This window comes from Culex quinquefasciatus, chromosome 1 (genome assembly GCF_015732765.1).
Source record: "Culex quinquefasciatus strain JHB chromosome 1, VPISU_Cqui_1.0_pri_paternal, whole genome shotgun sequence".
NCBI lineage: Eukaryota > Metazoa > Arthropoda > Insecta > Diptera > Culicidae > Culex > Culex quinquefasciatus.
The window spans coordinates 72,381,450-72,402,992 of record NC_051861.1 but is presented as its reverse complement, the minus strand read 5'-3'; the positions used below and the strand labels follow the sequence as shown (position 1 = coordinate 72,402,992).

Genomic DNA, 21,543 nt, shown 5'->3' with positions numbered 1-21,543 from the left:
AATCAGATATGAGTAAAAGAGAGTGAGTGAGTCTGTCTGGGCAAAGGATAATCATCTTTGGCCTGGCCTGCCCGCCTTCCGGGAGGAACAGGAACACTCCTTTTGCAGCGGAAGAAGGCGACCGAGCATCGGCAAACGCTTAGAAAAGCTCTTCTGATTGATCCTGCGTAGCCATGCACCTTTTGCCTGTGAAGACCGGGCAAAATAGCTCCGAGGGTTCACAAATGGGAAAAGGATTTACCCTGCTCCGTTGGTTACCCTTTGAGCTCCCACACCAAAGCTTTCAGGTTTAATTGGGTTCAAAATGAGGTGTTTTTACTAAAGTTATTCTATTTAATGTTTGTATTACTTTATAGGTTTTTTCCTAATACATTCAAACCCCGGTGGTTGGTCACTTTATCGTTTGATGTTTTTTAGTTTGTACCCCGTTGGTTTGACAAAGTCAAAGCGGTAAAGAGGGTGTCAAACTGAAAAGTGACCCCGTTCGTTTGACAACAATTAGTGTCAAATCATCGGGGATTCATTGTAATAAGTTCCGCTTTACTAAAAAAAAGAAAAAAAAACAATTGACTTTGCGCTACACTGTAAAAAAATGTCCGTACGGGAACATTATCCGTTGTTCAAATAAAGTAAAGTTTCATTTGTTAATTCGATTCACTGATTCGAACGTATTCGAATAAAAAGCACTCAAACGTCAACACTGAATTTGCAAACTAGTGTTTACATTTCGACTCCTTTGTTCGTAGATTTGGGCACACTTGGAGTGATCTTGAAAAAATGCAAAAATGACTTATTTATGAATTAAACTTTGTAAAACTCGTGTGCCTTGAACATTTTTTTTTACAAAATTCAAAACTCGTCTAAAAAACCGTTTCTCAAATTTCCAAAACAGTGTCCAAGTGGTTTTGATGTTGGGATTTTCGAAATTTCACGTTTTCTGATGGAAAATAGCTCGAACACGCTACCATTAAGTACCCCATCGCTGTTTTTCAAAAGCATCCCTCCCTCCAAGTTGGAAAGCTGCTTCCGGGATCCGGCAGATCCCGGCACCGGTTGTCGTTAGGTTATGATGACACCAGCTCCAGGTAGCCCGATTGTTGGCTGGCCGGCGGGAAAACGGTTTTAATTTGCCATGAGTATGATAAAAGGCGATAAGGAGGAAGCAAATAGTAATTATGAAAGGGACGATTATTTTAGCCGCAAGCTTTACGTGTGATTCTCACTCTCTCTTTCTCTCTATCCTTCGAACACTCACACACAAATGGGGTGGGTGAAATGGCATCGCAAAAAGAAACGGGACGGAGGAGGATAGTCGATTTGCTGTGGAAATTACTGAACGAGTTGGCCACCAGTATTAATGGAAAAAGCATATAAAACTTTATAGATGGTACGATACGGCTTATCGGAATGTGTGTTAATGTTGAGTAGATCAGTGCAAAAGGACAAACAAGTGGGAAAAGATGCTTTTTGTATGATTTTAGAATAGTTTATTTTATGTTAATTCCATGTTTGATATGACTTCATCCAACAAATTTTGCAACTTTTCTAAAAATAGTTTTCTATTTTTTTATTTGTAAATATTTATAAATACAAACACAAACGTAGCGGTTAAACAAAAACAAATGATATTTAATTGATTTATGATATCTCAAAGGCAAAGGATTATGAGTTAAGATGTTTAATTATAATTTAAAGTTTATTAGTGTTAGGCAGTCCTTAGAGGAAATACTAACAATGATTTCAGCAATGTCTGGAAATTACTTTTTAATGTATATTACATCAAAATAAAATAAAGAAACACAAGTCGTTTGTCAACGTGATTACTATGGAAAGAAACTCTTTCTGTCGTTTTGTTATCAACGAGATGCTGATCCTTAGTTTTAAGCGACAATTATTCAAAAAGTTGTGATTTTTCAATTTTTCCTCGTAGAAATAAGTCAACGATTGTCAATTCAATCTGCCGTTTATTTGCTTTCATTGAGAGTTTTTACAATTTTGATTGATGATCAAACTAAAAACTATAATCGTAATCAGTCATGGAAAGTGAAAAAAATAATTAATCACAGGCAATACCAATCGAAACTGCATTTCAACTTTTTACAATTTACTCCTCCTCGTCGTCACTAATCACAGCACGACGATTTGGTTTGACTTTCTTCTGAGCACTCCTATCGCCAGCACCGTCATTCTCATCGTCATCTTCGGAGCTAGCCAAAGCTTCGGAACGGGCCCGTTTGAGACTTGCGGTGGTCACCGTGCCATTATTACTATTCCCGGGAACACCATCGTCATCGTCATCGTCCGAGACAACCAACCGAACCTGTTCGCTGTCCGATTCCGCTTCCGAGTCCGACGATGCGATGAGCAGCTTCGATTTTGCCCTTTTGTTCTTTTGATCCGTGGCAACAGAACCAGCAGCATCATCATCATCGTCGTCGTCGGAGACCACCAGCGAACGGTGGCGGGGTAAATCTTCCAGATTTTCCTTCTCGTCACCGTCGTCGTCACTTTGCATTGCCAGCTCGTTCAGGTCGAACTTTTTGTTTCCGCCCTTTGAAGCGGTGGCGGACTTTTTGCGCTCCTTTTGAGGTTTCTGCTGCTTTTTCTTCTTCTGCTTCAATGGTTCGCGGATTTCACTCTCGTCATCGCTCTTGCTGTAGAGCACCTTGGTTTTGTTCCGCCAGGCGCTGAAAACTTCCTCGTACAGCTCCTCATCGCTGTCCGACGGTAACGGAGCCAAGGCCGCGGTTTGGGACTCTTGCGATTCTGGATACTTTTCCTGCTCCTTTTCCTCCTCCTGCCCGTGATATTCGCCGTTCAACAGTTTAATCCGCAGCTGCAGCTCGTCCGGTTTCATCGATACCGGAATGCGCCAATATGTTTCCTGGGAAATGGTTGAAAAAATATATTAAATGTTAATTGCAAAATTATGCTCTAAAAACAGTTTACTCACATTATCAACCGGTTCCGCAACGCCCAACTCCCGCAGCAGCCTCCCAAACTGCGCATTCTTTAGCGCCTCCTGGTGCGATTGCATCACGGCCACCAGCGGCACTCCATCGTCCGGATCTTCCAGCGAGGGATCGTAATCGTCACATGCCTCGGTAAACGATTCCGCCAGCCATTCGATCGCCTCCTTCATCGATTCCTCCACCTCGGACAAAATACCGCGAACGCTCTTCGCATTCAGCGTGATCTTAGTTGGCGGCGCACGCTTCTTTTGAGCAGGAACAGCGGGTTTACTCTGCTTGATCGGTTTCGGCCTAGTAGGCTTCGCTTGTTTTTGCTGACTATCTGCTGGCCCGTCATTCTCTCCGTCCGATCCGCTGTCAGAATCTGACATCGAATCTTCACCGCTCATTCCATCGCCACCCTCCTCAAATCCATTCTCCACAGCCTTCTCCGATCGCGATTTTTTCGGCGGCTTCACCTCGTTCTTGTCAGCAATCAACCCCAGCGTGATCATTCGCTTGACGATGGCCTGCTTGGATCGCACCCCAACAAACTCATCGCAGATTATTCCCAGCACGTAACGGTTGAGGCGATGTTGGTCATACAGCGCGCGCAGCTTTTCGTCCTGCTCCGGCGTCCAGAGGTTCTTGTTGACGGCGGCGGCGTTGCTTTTCTTGGTGGGCGCTTTGAAGATCAGTCCCAGCTCTTTGAGCTTTTTGATTATGGACCGACGGGTGCGCGTTTTGTCGATGAGGTTCTCCGAGATCCAGTCGATGACGTCTGAGGAGAAATAAAAAAAAATGGGGAAATGTTTTATTCAAAATTATGTAAGTTATTTGGATTAAACGTAAGCTAAGTTTGCTGAAACATTCAAAAATAAAAATTAAAGAATAATTCTCATAAAGTGCTGGCAAGAAATTCATAAACATGCAACTGCTATTTTCAATAAAATATACACGGAGAAAAAAGAGTTCCCAAAATCGTGAACATGCGCTCATGAAAATCGGAACCACGAACAAAGTGTTAAAATCCCATGGTAAGTTTTAGAAAAAAGTGTAATGAAGTTAAAAATAACTTTCTCGTCATCTCCACTACAAATAGAGCGGATTTACTATTTCGTATCGAAGTGCATTAGAGTTATGGCCTACCTACAATCAAGGGTCCTGATTGTTCAAAATCAACCACTCTATTCGCGAGCACAAAAAGAAGGCGAAGCGATACTGCCCTGATGAATTCCTACTGTTTGTCACTTTCTCACCATTCGCTCCCGAACACTCTCGCTTCTCTCTTCTCTCTCTGATCGGCTCAGTCTCCGAACGGGTCTGGCAGGCCGAACGTCACCGATCACTCTGAGCTGAAAACATTTTTTCTCTGATGTATAACGCAGCGACTCATTCATTTGGGTTGCCTAATATCAATGTTATCAATTAAATTGTGCATTTATTTTGATTTCATAACATTATAAACACCATTCAAAGAAACTTCCACCAAGAAAAAATCAAATTGATGGCAAACTGAGGGCGTGAAGACAAAAAGACTGCCACGCTGGCATTTTGTGAGAATGGCTCTTCACTGAGCATGGTAGTGTGTGAGTGTTGTCGAGCGACGGAGTAGGCAAAAATTTTCACGATGTATTCGTTCGCTGAGTGAACAGTTCGGGCCACTCGCTGGCTGCTTGCGAGTATCATTCGCTCATGAATGCTAGCGGGTTAGAATAGGCGACGACTGGATAGGCGATGAGTGAGTGGTTTTTGTTCATTGAACCGAAAATCAGGACCCTTGCCTACAATCACTTAACTCAGAATAGATAAGGGTCATTCCACCTGAAGTGTGCAAGAAAAATGCAAATTTGAAAATTACCATCTCCGATTCTGCTCAAATTTGGCAGAGCTGTTGAGACTATCAAAACATGAAAAAATCCCGAATTTCATCCAAATCGGACCACCCCCTCCATTTTTGTACCCTCCCAAAAAATCGACTTTTTTGCTATTTTTGAGCGAAACCCCTTTTTTCAAACGACGATAACTCAGGAACCACAAATCTTAGAGGGTCGGTCTTGGACTCAATTTTGAAGGAAATTGGACGTAGACTCCATTTCCGTGATCAAAATTTAGATTAAAATATTGTTTCTACCTGTATTGCGCAATTGAAAACTCTAAATGGCCGTATCTCAAAACAGCCCTATTTATTTTTTTGATTTGACCTCCCCATCGTGTTCCTCGGCCAATTTTACATAAGAATCACTTATCGACAGAAAGAAATATGTTTCGTTCCAGAGATATCGAATTTTAAAGTTTTGAGTATTTGAGATTACCTACATCAGCTACACTCGCCGCATTTGCTAGAAGCACTCAGTCGTGCTGATCAATAATTACTACCTGGTTATTTATTGAAATAAGATTTAATCCCAAATAATCATTAGCAAATTAGGCAAAAATTGAATGTACACCTCTGTAGGAAACTGCTGCATAATCTTAAATAAAAAAAAAATACGGTGAATTTGTATGCTAGCCCACAGGACAGAGCAAGAACGACACGCAATACAGGGCAGAATGGAATGCCCGCAGAGCTAGCAGGAAATTGATACATTATCGTGTTAAAAATTATGAATTAACATGAATAAAACTCTCTTGAAGCTTTAAGGAGGAGGATTTCTGGAAAGTATAAAACTGAAAAATGTAAGAAAATCACAAAGATTAATCTGATTTAATATCTGATTAAGATCAAATTCAGTTGTGTTGATTTCGACACCGTCTGAACAATATTCTTTTTTTTTGTCAATCTTTTCGAAATCTTGGAAGACCATAGAGCTGCTGTCCACATGTATCAGAAGTATATGGTTTTGTTTTTGAAATTAAATGTACCAGAATTGAAAAAAATCATCAATTATTCAGATGAAACTGGCTAACACTATAAAAATCGGTTTAATATGATCAATCTCTCAAACCAAAAGGCAGGGGTTTTTGCTGAATGGCAGATTTTGGGGTTTTTTGCTGAATCGCTACCGCACAAGGCAAAAGCTCTAGAGCCCATGAGAATTATTTCATCTACTAAAGCGAGCTCTACATTTGTTCTCGCTTCATATAAAAGAAGAAATAAAAGGAATGATTTGATAAAATGGAAAGAAATAAGGAATAAGGAAAAATATGAAAAATATAGATAAATAATAAAAAAAAATGAAAATTGTATTTTAAAAACTCTGTACACCCAAAACTGGCAGCGCTAGTCCGAGAGAATGATGGTCTCGAGTCGAGAGAATAGTGGTACCATTCACGGACGCAGAGAACACAGCTCGAGATGGGCGATAGAACTATTCTCTCGAGGTTCATTTGCAAAAAAAGTTCATCCGTCAAACAAAAAACCAAAAGCGTCGACAACGGGAATCGAACCATAGACCTTTGACAAACCAATCCAATGACTTAGCTGCCTCGGCCACCACAGCTTGGTGACCAAGGAGAAGTCAGAAGTCGATGTATGACACTTGTTGGAGATTTATTGATCCAACTAACGAATGAACTCATTTGTTATGATGGTGTGAGTTGGTACCATTATTCTATCGATTTTGGCACTGAGCCCTCAATAAATTTTGAGAGAACGATTATCTCGACTCTGAATTTTGGGTGTAGCATTTGCAAATGAATATTAAAAGTTCAAATTTTACTTCATATGATTCAAAGACACTGAGATCAGGATAAACAGTGCATTAAAAACTACCCAATAAATATTCCTTAAACCAAAATAGATTGTTCAAGGTATCGATTATCTCAAAATCGTATAAAATTATAAAAAATAATTCATCTTACAGAACACCAGGTAGTAATTATTTATCAGCACGACTGAGTGCTTCTAGCAGATGCGGCGAGTGTAGCTGATGTAGGTAATCTCAAATACTCAAAACTTTAAAATTCGATATCTCTGGAACGAAACACATTCCTTTCTGTCGATAAGTGATTCTTATGTAAAATCGGACGGGGAACACGATGGTGAGATACGGCCATTTAAAGTTTTCAATTGCGCAATACAGGTAGAAACAATATTTTAATCAAAATTTTGATCACGGAAATGGATTCTACGTCCAATTTCCTTCAAAATTGAGTTAAAGACTGACCCTCTTAGATTTGTGGTTCATGAGTTATCGTCGTTTGAAAATATGGGTTTCGCTCAAAAATCGCCAAAAAGTCGATTTTTTGGGAGGGTACAAAAATGGAGGGGGTGGTCCGATTTGGATGAAATTCGGGATTTTGCATGTTTTGATAGTCTCAACAGCTCTGCCAAATTTGAGCAGAATCGGAGATGGTAATTTTCAAATGCTGTTCCGCTTCAGATGGAATGACCCATAAGTAAAGTAGAATCTGTTACATAGAAAAAGTACGTAACTTGCTGTCGTCATCTCCAAACTATACGTCAAGTTACTAATTTGCTTACTTTTCCGTTGGAGAAGGTCAGTTTCATTTTTCATGGATTCAAATTTCTACGCTACGTAGAATTTTCTCAGCTAAGTGATTGTAGATAGGCCATTAGCGATTGATAATTCATTATTCTAATGAAAAACAAACTCACAGAACTCCTAATCTATGTGCTGACGTTCTACGCATAATTGTCCCATTTCATTTTTGGACGATTTTAACTTTTGACATTTTTAACTTTAGTTTGACGTATACTTTAAGAAAAACACATAAAATCTGGTACTTGGTTCGGAAATTCATCAAAAACAACACCAAGTCTGTTTGTCCCATCGTTATACTTATACGCAAAATTGTCCCATCAGGTATTTTCTTACACGGTGTCATTAATTTTACGAAGGATTATGTCTTGATTATCTGTTCTTTAGCTAGATGATCCCAAATAAGGGTGATAAACTGCTAACTGGGACGATTAGGGACACATAGGGCGAATATGAACCCACGGGACAATTTTGCGTAGAAACACAGGAATCGGTCGAAAATTTTCAATCCCGTTTTCTCAGTTGCACTTTTTTTGTACATGGGACAATTATGCGCAGAACGGCAGTGTGATGTACAAAAATATCTCTTTACTATTCACAAATTTACACAAACCAAATCGAATAGAATTGAATAAAAGTTGTTACTATGGAAAGAAACTCTTTCTGTCGTTTCGTTATCAACGAGATGCTGATCCTTAGTTTTAAGAGACAATTATTCAAAAAGTTGTGATTTTTCATTTTTTCCTCGTAGAAATAAGTCAACGATTGTCAATTCAATCTGCCGTTTATTTGCTTTCATTGAGAGTTTTTACAATTTTGATTGATGATCAAACTAAAAACTAAAATCGTAATCAGTCATGGAGAGTGAAAAAAATAATTAATCACTAGCAATACCAATCGAAACTGCATTTCAACTTTTTACAATTTACTCCTCCTCGTCGTCACTAATCACAGCACGACGATTTGGTTTGACTTTCTTCTGAGCACTCCTATCGCCAGCACCGTCATTCTCATCGTCATCTTCGGAGCTAGCCAAAGCTTCGGAACGGGAATTGAATAAAAGTTGTTTTTTTTTCATAGATCGCAATGGTACATAACTACATATTAAAACTCCCTTCGATTACAAAAAATCCCATCACTTTGCGTATCTGTCGTCCAAATTCCCACGAAAAAGGCATAATTACTATACACAATGTTCAAAACATTTCCCGCGCAAATAGTTTTTTTTGCCCAGCATCTATTTCCTCCTTCACTCTGCGCGCTCCGTGACAATACTTTTGCGGAGCGAACACGACGGGGGCGGATTTTGCCAGTGCCGTGTTTTTTTTCGAACAGCTTTCTTTGTCCGCCCAGGAAAATTTTCGCTTTCGCCCGCAGAAACTTATTCCGGCGACAGTGATAGATGTTTTTGCCGGTTGCCGTACACATTTGTTCATTCATACTCACCAGCAGCAGCAGCAGCAGCAGCATTTTCTTATTGTACTGAACCGTGTGCTGCACACTTGGCCATTTAGAGAAACATGAAGCGAAAAGAGCGGGGGAAAATCCTTGCCCCAGGATTGCAGCTGATGGGACACAATCAGCGCATTTTCTGTACATTCTTTCATTTTAAAGTGGGAAAAATCTTTGGAAAAATGGTTTTATTTTATATTTAGAAAATGTTGATGAAATTTTTTGCGTTTGTTTAACTTAACAACCAATTTTACTGAAGTAAAAGAACAAGAAGACCGTTTTGGTGTCTTCGGCAAAGTTTAATGAAAATTAGTAAGATGTAAAAACCCAGAGAATTAAAAAATGGAGAACGTGGCAGGCCCCAACAACAACGATTCATTGCTCGCTGGCTGTCAACCTGGCAGGGAAAGCTATTGCACGTTGTAAATGTTGCCTTTCGCGTTTGTTGTTGCTTGAGTAAGATATATGGGGTGATGTGGCGTTGTGGCGCGAGTGTTTAGTACATAGGCTCACACACCCGGCCGTCAGCCGGTTGACACGCCGGGAGTTGACGCTACTGAGGGCTCGGGGAACAGAATGTATACTATATGTTTCAAGCTTGACAGTAGCGACAGTTCAATTGTGTCGGAAACATTTAAGTATAGGCAATTTGAACCAATTTAAATCTTTAGCTGTTGGAAAAATCGCAAAGTGCATAATCAAGGTGTTTCCAGCATAGTGTCAAACTGGTCACTGATCCGGAATTACTTGGAGTTTGAGCAAGTAATTCTGTAATTCCAGAATTACTCAGTAATTCCGGAGTAATCCTGGCAATTCCCGATAATTTCAGAAATTATTGGTGATTCCACGATTCTTAGTTGTGAAAACATACTACAGAAAATAATAAAAAAAAAAAAATAACTGTTAAAAATAATCACGATTAACCTTTCATAATAGGCATTAACCTATTAATTTTCATGTTAAGAGTTTCCGGCATCAAAGCAAAGTGGTGGCATAATTCAGTAATTCCAGAATTACTTAGCAATTCTGCAGTAGTTTTTGTTATTCCATAGTTACTCAATAATTCGCGTATTTCCCATTAATTCTAGCAACTTCTGGTAATTTTTTAACTTTTCGGAAGTTGTATGTTTTTAGCGTTTCTTACTAGTGTTCTAACAAAGTGTGCACAAATTACACGTACGCTCCTGCCGGTGAGTTAAAGGGAAATCTGTAGAATGCATTTTGCTTTTGCCTGATGGCCGTAAGAAGTACAGAGTGGATTTGGTGAATTTCGGTACTTCGAATGTCCGCTAATTCGAAAGCTCGTTGATTTGAACGTATTCGAATGAAAAGGCACTCAAACGTCAAAACCAGTTGTCAAACTGACGTTGTTATTTGATCCCATTGTTCGATGCTGTCCAAGCACGTGGTTTTGGTTGCCGGCCGAAGCTTCGGGAGCTACGAAGGCTCGGCGGTGGAACATGTTGCCGGCTCAAGCTTCCTTATATCCACGGCCCTACGTGGAAAACATCAGAAAAATCGTTTTCAGCAAAGGCCGATTCGATGTAGGTTACGGCGATACTGTCCACAGCAAAAGCTGGTCGAGACCGCTGATTTTAACCTAATGAAAACCATGTTCTGGCAGGAGTCGCTTCTAAGTATCGACCCCGGAGAGAAAGAAGGCGTTGATGGCCACCCTTGAAGCTGTGATTCCTGAAGAAAAGCGGGCTTTCTTCGAAAATGTGCCAACAAAAAAGGCATCGGACTGAATGTTAAATACCAACAAAATCCATGTGTTCCTTAAGTATAGAATATCACTCTTACTAAATAAATGTTTCGTTTTTCGACAAATGCTTGGAAATTGCGGCGAAAACGAAGTTACTTCAACGAAATATTTACTTAACGGGACAATTATGCGTAGAACAACAGAATAGCAGCCTTTGAGAAAACATTAAATCAAAAGTGTGCTCTGATTAGTAGGCCGAAAATACCCTATTATAATCGGATTACTAGACGAATACTCAGTATCCAATGTAAAAGTATCATTTGTATGCAACAATGAAATCAGTTCAACCCCAAAATTCAAAACGATATCGTTAAATCCAACCAAATCGTGTCCTATCACCCAACAGCAATTGAAACTGCAAGTTAAAAATTCACCAAGCAACGTTCCACGCACGCCATCTTTTGATGCAATTTCCGTCCTTTCCATTTCCTGTTTCCTACCCCAACCAAAAAATAAAGATTGTTCTGTTCAACCTGCAAACTCTCTCTCACTCTCTTACCTTGATCGGTTTCTGGGTTCGTCTGGTTCTCCATGTAAAGTCTTCGCAGTTCCTCCTCCTGTTCCTCACTCCAAGCGCCCTTGGGACCGCTAGCACCACTGAAAGACGTCGTGAAAAGGGAAGCATGGAATTCCCGGCATCAGCAAACCGAGAAGAAAATAGAAAAACAGACAGAAAATCATTTGTTACTGACGTTCGATGAAAACGCACACCATTTGCGGAGGTAAATTTATACAGTGCTGAGGGAAAATTTAAAAACCCTTCTACAATATCCAAAAAATTGTAAAAAATCTTAAAAAAAAAAAACAAACATCCTTCAATCAAGTAAAATTATAAATTAAAAAACAACATAATCTTAAAAATCCTCAAAATTTCTTGAATCTATGAAAAAAAAAATACCTGGAAATAAAAAAAATCAAAGAAATAAAAAAAACTAAGAAATCAGAGATATCAAAGAAATCGTAGAAATCAAAGAAATAAAAACGAAATCAAAAAAAAACAAAGAAATAAAACACAATAAAAAATAAATTAAAAAAAAAACAATCAAAAATAAAAACAAGAAATATATAAAAAAAAACAAAGAACTAAACAAAATCAAGGCGACCTGAAATTTAAAAAATCTGTGAAATATTTGAAATCCCCAATCTTTACCACTGCTCTGTCCTTGTCACATTACTGCCCCTAAATCAGGTGCAGAATTCACCTTCCACGTTGGCCACCACCCTAGGACGGCAACCTTCCCGCGCCAAACTTACACGCTGTTCCCGTACATGTCCTCGTATCCCATTTCGATCGCGTTCGCTTCCTTAATCGATTTGTAGAACAGCAGCTCAGCGTAGATTCGCGGATTGTTGGGCGCGAGGGCGGTAAACTGCCGCACGACGTAAACGCCAAGCCGCCGCAGCTCGGCATCGTGGCCGTCCTTCGGGGCGTTCAAGACGCGCTGGAAGATCCGGAACAGTGGGGCCTGTGATGAAGAACGGGAAGAGGGAAAGCGGGAAACGGAAACGGAAAACGTGAGTCAGTAAGTTAGTGAGCGAGTTGAGTGACGCTAGATTTGGAGTTGCAATAAGAGGTGAGCTCCGTTCGTTTTCGCGATAGAACGCGATAAATTGATTAGATTATAGTAAAGTGAGAGGTGTTGAAAACGGGTTTAGGGGAGGATTTTAACTTGATTTGATAGGTTTGATAGCGCCTTTGAGTTCTGGGCAAAAACAAATTAGAAATTAATATAATTTTACTTTTCGGCAAAACAGTTACGAACTTAAAGAGTTATTTATAATTTTACAACGCACTTCAACGAATAAAGTCTCTGCGATACAACTTTACGCAGCAGGCCTGGTCGTTTTAACGTTTGTGATGTTTCAATACATGCCGATGCGCACTACAAATGTTAATGAATGACAAGAAGAGTGCTAGGCGTAATCTAACCTAAGATACTCTCCAGGATCCCTTCGAAAGATTCGCTGCAATCTGACAACCCTATCAAAAATTATTAGCACTTAGGGTCGTGCATAAACCACGTGGCCTCCTTAGGGGGAGGAGGGGTCCGAAATCCGACCAAGAAAAACCACGAAAAGCCATGGGGGGGAGGGGGGGGGTCGACGGTTGACCACGTGGCCTTTCAAAAAAAATCTTTTCTTAAAAAAACAAAAAAAAAACGCATTAAGTACTTAGTACTTATATGCATACATTTTTTGTTACACTTTAAAACCATATTATTATTGTGTTTAGAATTATTACTTTTATTTCAATGTCACAATATTTTCCAATTCAATATTTAATTATGTATTTCGGCAGATTCATATCAATACTTTGAGCCTGTTTTTGAATAAACACTTTTTAATACTCATGTGACTCCTGCTTACAAAAGTTTAAAAGCTGTTAAAAAATAAAGTGACAGTATCCAAAGTTAATATACCCTAAAAAATGCGTACCAAAATGCAAACAAAATTTCCTTTTTATGTTGATGGTCTTAGTCTTGGATATTTTTATTTTTGAACAATTTAAAAACATTATATTGCTGACAATTTAAATAAGATTTTCGTAATAAGGCAAAGATTAAATATGTATTGTAAATGTAGTGTCTAAAAATGATTCTCTGAGAAAAAAAAATATTTTCAAAATCTTAGATCTTAGCTTTGGTAATTATAGATCCTATAAGTGATCGAAAAATCTTTATCGAAAGATTTCCATTTGACACTTAAAACAAACTCAAGATACTGCCATTCCAGAGAAAAATGTCTCAAGCCAACCCTTGATTTCTTAGCAGAGTGCGGACATTTTTCTCTGAATCGGCTATATCTTGTCTCTCCTCTCTCATGCATTTTTTTTAAGTAAAAAGAAACTAAAAACCCCAATTTCAGGATTATCGCGCAAAATTTCAGTTTCACTACCTCATTTGCGAGTGAAACGTTTAACATTAAAAAATAACCAGTCACGAAAAAACGAACGATACGAGTGTTCTTTAATTCATTTAAAGATTAAAAAATAGGGGCCAAAGGTGCACTTTTCTGAAAATATTAGTTTTACTTAAATCTGAGAAAATATACTATACCTTAAACTTCATATTTGAGATAAAACCACTCAAATATATAGACACATTTAAATAATTTATGTTTTGAAGAGTCACTTAATTTTCAAATGCCGATATCAATTTGTGAAATAAATTTCAGTACAATGCCGTTAAAGATCAACATAAATAAAACTCCTCGAAAAGATGGAACGGTTTTTTTCAACTCGCTGATCCTAAAACTTAGCAGAACTCGATTTGATCAAATCTGTAATTTATGCGATCAAAAACATCGTTCCAACTTTTGTTTGCTCTAGTAAAGAAATTTACTCGAAATTCCGCGGAGACAAGCCCGAAAACCTGCGAGTTGAAGTTCCTGCTCCAATGTTTTAGGGAGACTTGGGCATCCGTTTATATTGGACATGCGTTGGGCGTCCCAGTGTTAATATTTTCAAAGATATTGAAAAGATTGAAAAACAACTTATGTTTAATTATTTTCTTGTATATATATTACCTCAAAATATATACAAAAAAAATATTTCAATCTCAGCAAACAAAAGTTGTATCAAAAATCTTAAATCGTGATAATTTCCTGATCGCCTATTTAAACAACTGAAAAAAAATGTTAAATCAATTCCAAATTTTAGCTCAATGTTTTTTTTAATTTATCAAAACACGTAGTCGATAGAAAATTCAATTGAAAGTTAGAGTAAAACTTAAACAATTAGGACGTCCATGACTAAAAGAATGATTTTTAGCGCGTTGTCTACTACTTTGCCAAAGACACGAAATCGTTTTTTTCGATTATTTTCACATAACTTTTGTTTGTACAGCCAAACAATTCTCTACAAAATCGATCTTTATTCTTTGATTTTAATTTTTGATTTTTTTAATCCGTCTGAAACTTTTTTGGTGCCTTCGGTATGCCCATAGAAGCGATATTGCATCATTAATTTGTCCATATAGTTTTCCATACAAATTTGGCAGCTAAGGAAACATGAAAATTAAAAAATCTGTATCTTTTGAAGGAATTTTTCAATCGATTTGGAGCCTTCGGCCAAGTTGTAGGACTACACTGAAAAAAAAAATGATAAAAGGTAATTTATTTTGTTAATTTTTAATTTCACTTTTTGTCACTAAAACATGATATGCAAAAAACACAATTTTTGTTTTTTTTTTTAATTTTGCCAACTTTTCAGAAATTTCCAGAACGGGCAAAAAATCTTTGTTTGAGTTATGAATTTTTGAATCATTTCTGAGTTTGAAAAAAATCGAAATATTGATGCCAAAAATTTTTCATCTTAATTTTTCGATGTAAAATCGAATTTCCAATCAAAAAGTACGTTCGTGAAATTTTCATGAAGTGCACCGTTTTCAAGTTATAGCAATTTTTAGGTAACTTTTTAAAAAATAGTTGCAGTTATTAATTTTTATAAATTAGTGCCCATGTTTGCCCACCCTTGAAAAAAATATTTTTGAAGTGCTGAGAAAACTCTCTATATTTTGGTTTTTTTGAACTTTGTTGAAACGACTTTTAGTAGCTGAGATATTGCCATGCAAAGAGTTAAGGTGAAGCCGTTGATCATTTTCGAAGAAATTTGATCATCACTATAAAATATTCTGTATTAAATTCAATTTAACGAATTTCGGCACCAAAATGAATCAGCATGTGCCGGTTGTTGCAATCTTGAAGCCACTGAAGGAATTTTTGATCTAAATCAATTGTGCTTCAAAATTTATATAATTTTGTGGCACAGTCATTGACGTCCTAATGGCAATAATTGATTAATGACGATTTCCATAACTTTACAAGGAATGGGATAATCGTTACCAAAAGGAATCAGCATGTGTAGGGCACTATTCTAAACAACTTGTTGAAGGAATTTTGTCAAAATATTGAAAGTGACGCAAAATTTATATCTTTGAACGAAAAATCATGACAATGATGGAAGTCTTCACGTTAAAAACAGAAAAATTGTTGTTTACTAAGTCTCACCAAACAACCCATAATTTTCGCAACTAATGGTTCGATTTTCAATTTTAATATATAAAAAAATTCGTAAAATTTTTTGATCTTTTGGAAAACAATATTTAAAAAAAAATTAAATCAAAATGTCGTAATATTGAATGTTTGTCCCTGTCTCTGATTCTTGTATGGAAAAATAAATTACACAACTTTTTGGACACACTGAATCATTGGAATCAATCATGCTTAATTAAAAAGAAAAGTTGCTTTAGTTTGGATTTTCATGAATGTTTGGAATAAAATAAATATTAACTAGGAGAATTCATAATTAGATATTTTACTTAAAATAAAATAAAAAAATCCTTAAACTATACTTTTTACTTTTTTATTTAATAGTTTTGATTTTATGAAAAATATTTAAAAGCGCATTTTAATTAAATCATGAATGCTGTTTATGTAACAATGTAGCTTTAATTCTTAAAGCATATTTATTCTGGATGCAATTATTTGCACTGCAATTTCATAATTTTGAAAACATATGTTTTAATATGTATCTTGTTTTGTTGAGAGTATTTTTTACTTTCTGTACTATTTCAATAAGTTGTTATACTGTTATTATTTACCTTAAACTTTGTAAAGTAATACTTTTTTCGCATTTTTAAGTGAGTTTCTGTGTTCTTTTGCATTATTAAATTGGTTTTAATGGTTTAAAATAATTTCTATTTGACCCAATGTCACCGATTGGCCAAACGATTGGCATTCATGAGTGATTATTAGGGTTAGTGAAATTTCACGATTTCGCGGGCAGCGTGAAATCCGTGAAATTTGGCTTTTTCCGCGAAATTTTATGTTTGTGTGAAACTGTAACGATTTTTTTCAAAATGATTTATCAAGTTCAAATAGGAATAAACATAATCTTATGAACTACTGTAGAATCAAACGAATTAATACCCTTGTTTAATTACTAATATACTGCCCATAATTGAAAATTCGGCTATTATGCCAAATCAAGTATTCCGAGAAAAACGCGTTTTAGTGTTTGTCACAAAATCTGCGTCAAGGCAATTTCCCATAAGAGTGGCATATTAGCCGTTTGGTTTTTCGCATCGGCAGCCAAGTCCAAACACTATTTCAGCAAAATTCAAGTTCCAGTAGATGCGTTGGAACATCCTCTATCACCAGGTGCTAATATCTCGTTTTTGTCAAAAGTGGATATTAGCCGTTTTTTCAATGGTGGGCAGTATAGTGTTAGCGATTTTTGACGTATTCGTAGACGACGTGAAGTTCTTGAAATTTATCAATTTTCTCCAAACATTTTTCAATTTCAAAATAACAACATAATAAATATTTCATCCATACAGACTATTCAAGTTAATTTTAAAAGTTTTCAATTGGAAAGGTTAATATGAACCATTTGATGAATTCATCATATTTTTCATTTTTTTATTAACTAAGTTTAGTGTTATATTCATTAGCTGTTATAAAAAAATTACTGCTTTTTATTTGAAAGGTAGAGAAATTAAAAGAATCAAACTTTGTTTTATTCAATATAAAATGAAAGCTTTGAAATCAACTTTTAAAAACATTACAGATTTTTTCTGTGTCCTGTTTAATTTTAACGATATTTAATTATTTGGGAGGACGATTCCCGTGAAAGATAAAATACATCCTACTTTTTGTTTTGTTTTTATTTAAAATTAAAATGCCAGTTTCGTAACCAATTATATTATTTTTGCCTTTTGATTTAAAATTTGAATTTTGTAAAAGGAGATAAAAACCTGTAAAAAAATGTTAATGTGCCAAATTTCGAAAAAAAAATCAAATTATTTTACTCATTTTTTGCTGGACAAGATTGTTAAATCTTGCTTTGATATGAAATTCAATTATATAAAGCAAATCTGCGAAAACTTTTGATTTTATTAGTCAAATATTCAAAAAAGCAGTACAATAAATGAGATTACGAATCCCCTAGATTTTATTTCAAAATGTATGTAGAGTAGAGCCCACCCATAAACTAGATGGAATCTTTATTGAAAATTAGGAGATTTTTTTGTGTCACCTTCAAATTTATTAAAGATTTTTTAAGTTTATTGAAGAATAACATATATTGAAGCATAAAAAGTAGTTTCTGTGATTTAAACATAAGATTTTCAGAGTTATTTTAACATTATTACCGTTCCGCGAAATTTGCGTGAAATTTGGTGTTTTGAAATTGAGGTCCCCGTGAAATTTGCAATTTTCGAGCGTGAAAAATCACTAAGCCTAATTATTACCGTTCCGCGAAATTTGCGTGAAATTTGGTGTTTTGAAGTTGAGGTCCCCGTGAAATTTGCAATTTTCGAGCGTGAAAAATCACTAAGCCTAGTGATTAAACTTAGTCTTATACTGAGAAAATGTTGGTAAATCATTCAGGAACATTCCCCAACATTGTTTGTTTCGATATAATTTGAAATGTGTTTATTGTGTTAAAATAACAACAGTAATATCGTTTTTTGACCTAAAGTCAAACCCCACTGACGGTATATCATTTGTGGATAAACATTTTTGAAATTTAAACTAATTTTGTTAATTTTTTATTTTTACCCTGGGAGGAAAAAGCCACGTGGCTATTTAGGGGGTTGGCGTGAAACCACGAAAACCACGAGGTGGGAGGGGGGGGTCAAAAATTCTCGAAAAAAAGGCCACGTGGTTTATGCACAACCCCATTAAGAGCGAGTTTTTCACCAATGTGTAATAGGTCGTATCGAGGTGCTCCGAGTTGGATGAAACTTTCAGCGTTTGTTTGTCTATACATGAGATGAACTCATGCCAAATATGAGCCCTCTGCGACAAAGGGAAGTGGGGTAGAACGGGCATTGAAGTTTGAGGTCAAAAACCTAAAAATCTTAAAATTGCTCGCATTTCCGTAAAACTTCATCAATTCCAACTCTCGTAGATGCATTTGAAAGGTCTTTTGAAGCACTTCAAAATGGGCCATAGACATCCAGGATCGGCTTGACTTTTCTCATAGCTTTTGCAAATTACTGCTAAAAATGGATTTTTTTTAAACCTTAATATCTTTTTGCATCATCTTTTTGGCTTATAGTCCATGAAATTCCTTAATTTGTAAAAATGTGAACCTGATGAATATTCATCAAAAACTGATGAAAATTCATCATTTTCTGGGGTAAAATTTATCATTTATTCTGCCACAATATCTGTCACCATTTCCTGATGAATATAACCATCATTTTTTTTCTGTGTATTTATACAATTTTTGGAGGCCGGATTTCAGATATACCTGTCGTTAGTTAGATAATCGAAAGACCTTTCAAATGAGCCTAAAACATCCAGGATCTGACAACCCTTTAAAAAATTATTAGCACTTAAGTTTTATTTATACACTTTTTGGAGGCCGGATTTCAGATATTGTGATAGAAATATTGTGTGGGTCTCGTGGCGCAGGGGTAGCGGCTTCGGCTGCCGATCCCGATGATGCTAAGAGACGCGGGTTCGATTCCCGCCTTATCCACTGAGCTTCTATCGGATGGTGAAGTAAAACGTCGGTCCCGGTTTCTCCTGTCTCGTCAGAGGCGCTGGAGCAGAAATCCCACGTTAGAGGAAGGCCATGCCCCGGGGGGCGTAGTGCCAATAGTTTCGTTTTTTTTTTTTTTTCGATAGAAATATTGTCTGAATCTTCCATGTGAACTATCGTTGGATAGGTTTTTTTTATCAGACCTTGCCGATGAGCCAGAAATATTGAAGGTCTGCGAACCCTATCAAAATAAATGAGTGATAGAGTTGATTTGTTAGACATGTTAAGAGGGAATGTTGCTATTTTTACTGAATGTATTGACTTTATGAATATGAGGAAGGCATAAACCACCTAAAGGTGGATTAAGTAACGTTTTTGAGTAATATTACATAAAAAATGTGTAAAAATGTGAACCTGATGAATATTCATCAAAAACTGATGAAAATTCATAATTTTCTGGAGTAAAATTACTCAATTTTTAACACCATTTCCTGATGAATATTACCATCATTTTTTTCTGTGTAGGTTTAATAATTTATTTTATTTTTTCAATATAAACAAGGTAATAAAATGATGTGTAACCAGGATTCTTGTGCCTTGCATGCTGATTCCTAATATTTGCCCAAAGATCCTTTTAACGTTCATTTTCATTTAGCCCACACTGGATATCAATATAAAACGATCATTAATTTTAATTAACCTTCAGCCTTCCTGTCCCATGCATACAATACCACCAGTCAGCATGGTTCCACACAGCCAGCCTTATTTTGTTTGCTCAACAATAATTTCCGTTCAAAATGAAAGCGATTAAATTAAATGTCTATTTTAGCAGCTCTGCCTGGCTCTTTTGCGCCACCCTCCCCCTCCCCCAATTTCCCTCTCTCAAATAATAGCAGTTTAAAGGTAGTCAGTATCCTTCCTCCCACCCCAACATCACCCTAATGCAGAGGACGAAACTCGGTCACCAAGGGGAACGAGGGTGGTGGGACATGATTAATTATTACGCTATCATTAACCTAATTTTTAATTGACTTTATTTTTTGCGCTGTTGGTGCTGTGGGTGGCTATGATTTTTTCCACTCCGATCGCGGTCACATTATCGGTGGCCGTGAAAGTGAGAAACAACCTTCGACAAACCAATTAAAATGCATAATCAGTTGAGTTACATAAGAGGGTGTGGAGGGATGCAGCGGGGATAGAGAGCGTGGTTATAGATAGCACTTCACTGGTGAAATCGAGTGCCATTGGTTTTCCCCCTTCAGGCTGCTGTCAGTTTTGCTAACGATCCTGACACCGGCACTGGTTCATCCAATATGAAAACTAATCAGGTTTGAACTTGACTTAATGCGATTAAAATATGGCGTTGATTGAACTGTGAAAAAATTGTTCTGCCGGGATAAAAAATGTCAGCACTGATGGTAATATAAAATTACGTGAATTTTATCAACAACTACATCAAAGTATTCCAAATTAATTTCCCATTCCCATAAAAGAGTCCACGTGGTTCATGGATGGCTCCTTTTCAACCGCAAACCTTAAATTTTATTTTTATTATTTTAGATTAAGTTGAAGGTTCAACCTTCAAGGCAAGATTTTCTGGCATCTTCTCATAGTTGTTTTAAACGGTTTGGGGATTCGCTAAGAGAAAAATGAAAACAAAAAATATAATTTGGAGTTATTTTTTTCAAATCTAATGAGGTATGTATAATGAGCGAACGACCACAGAGCGACCAGTCCGAAGTAAAGTCATTTTATTTTTTGGCTCCATAAGGTTTGCTGCTAGCAGGTGTGCGATGTACCTGCAATGTACCACAAAGTTGAACCAAAAATCAAGAGGCAGTGGTAACTCTGTCTTAATCTGTGGAACAACCTTGGCGTTCTTTATTGCGGGATTCCTACTCGACGACTCCTACACCTGAACTGAGCTAACCTCTAGGTTAGTCCGGGACCAACATTTTCATCCCCATCCGACGGCGTGATCAGACAAATGGAGCCTAACATTTCAAAAGGGCACATAACTTTTGTAAACAACAGTGTATTCCTTTCACTCAAATAACAGTTTACATAAGGTGTGAAAGGGACACACTCTTGTTTACAAAAGTTATGTTCCCTAATGAAATGGCAAGCGCGAAATCTCGTCTCTCGTTTATCAAGAACGTACCACGGCATTTGAACACTTTGTTCGTGGTTCCCATCTACAAGAACGCTTGTTCACGATTTTAGGAACTCTTTTTACTCCATGCGGGGCTGACTGGTACTGAACCGAGGCCATCTGGGTGAGAAGGCAACGCAACCACTGACCCCAATCTGAATTTTTATATCTGTTTTTTTTTTTTTTTTTGAAAAGGACCAATAAACCAAATTTTCAGTTTTTGCTTTTTGGGTGTTTTTTAACACCCCTGACTCAAGGCGGTTTTAAAAACACCCAAAAAGCAAAAA

The 21,543-nt window shown here is 36.9% G+C and overlaps 1 protein-coding gene across 1 annotated transcript in view; it reads right to left on the bottom strand.

Annotated features, from left to right (window-relative positions):
• Positions 1-1,899: 1,899 nt before the first annotated feature.
• Positions 1,900-21,543, bottom strand: part of LOC6031420 (protein timeless homolog) — a 158,445-nt gene continuing 138,801 nt past the window's right edge. Inside the window, exons 12-15 of the mRNA XM_038263257.1 lie at positions 11,868-12,079; positions 11,113-11,210; positions 2,954-3,732; positions 1,900-2,884 (exon numbers count right to left, since the gene is read on the bottom strand). Coding sequence (XP_038119185.1) covers positions 2,105-2,884; positions 2,954-3,732; positions 11,113-11,210; positions 11,868-12,079 — 1,869 coding nt within the window. The 3' untranslated portion in view covers positions 1,900-2,104. The remainder of the gene's footprint in view (positions 2,885-2,953; positions 3,733-11,112; positions 11,211-11,867; positions 12,080-21,543) is intronic.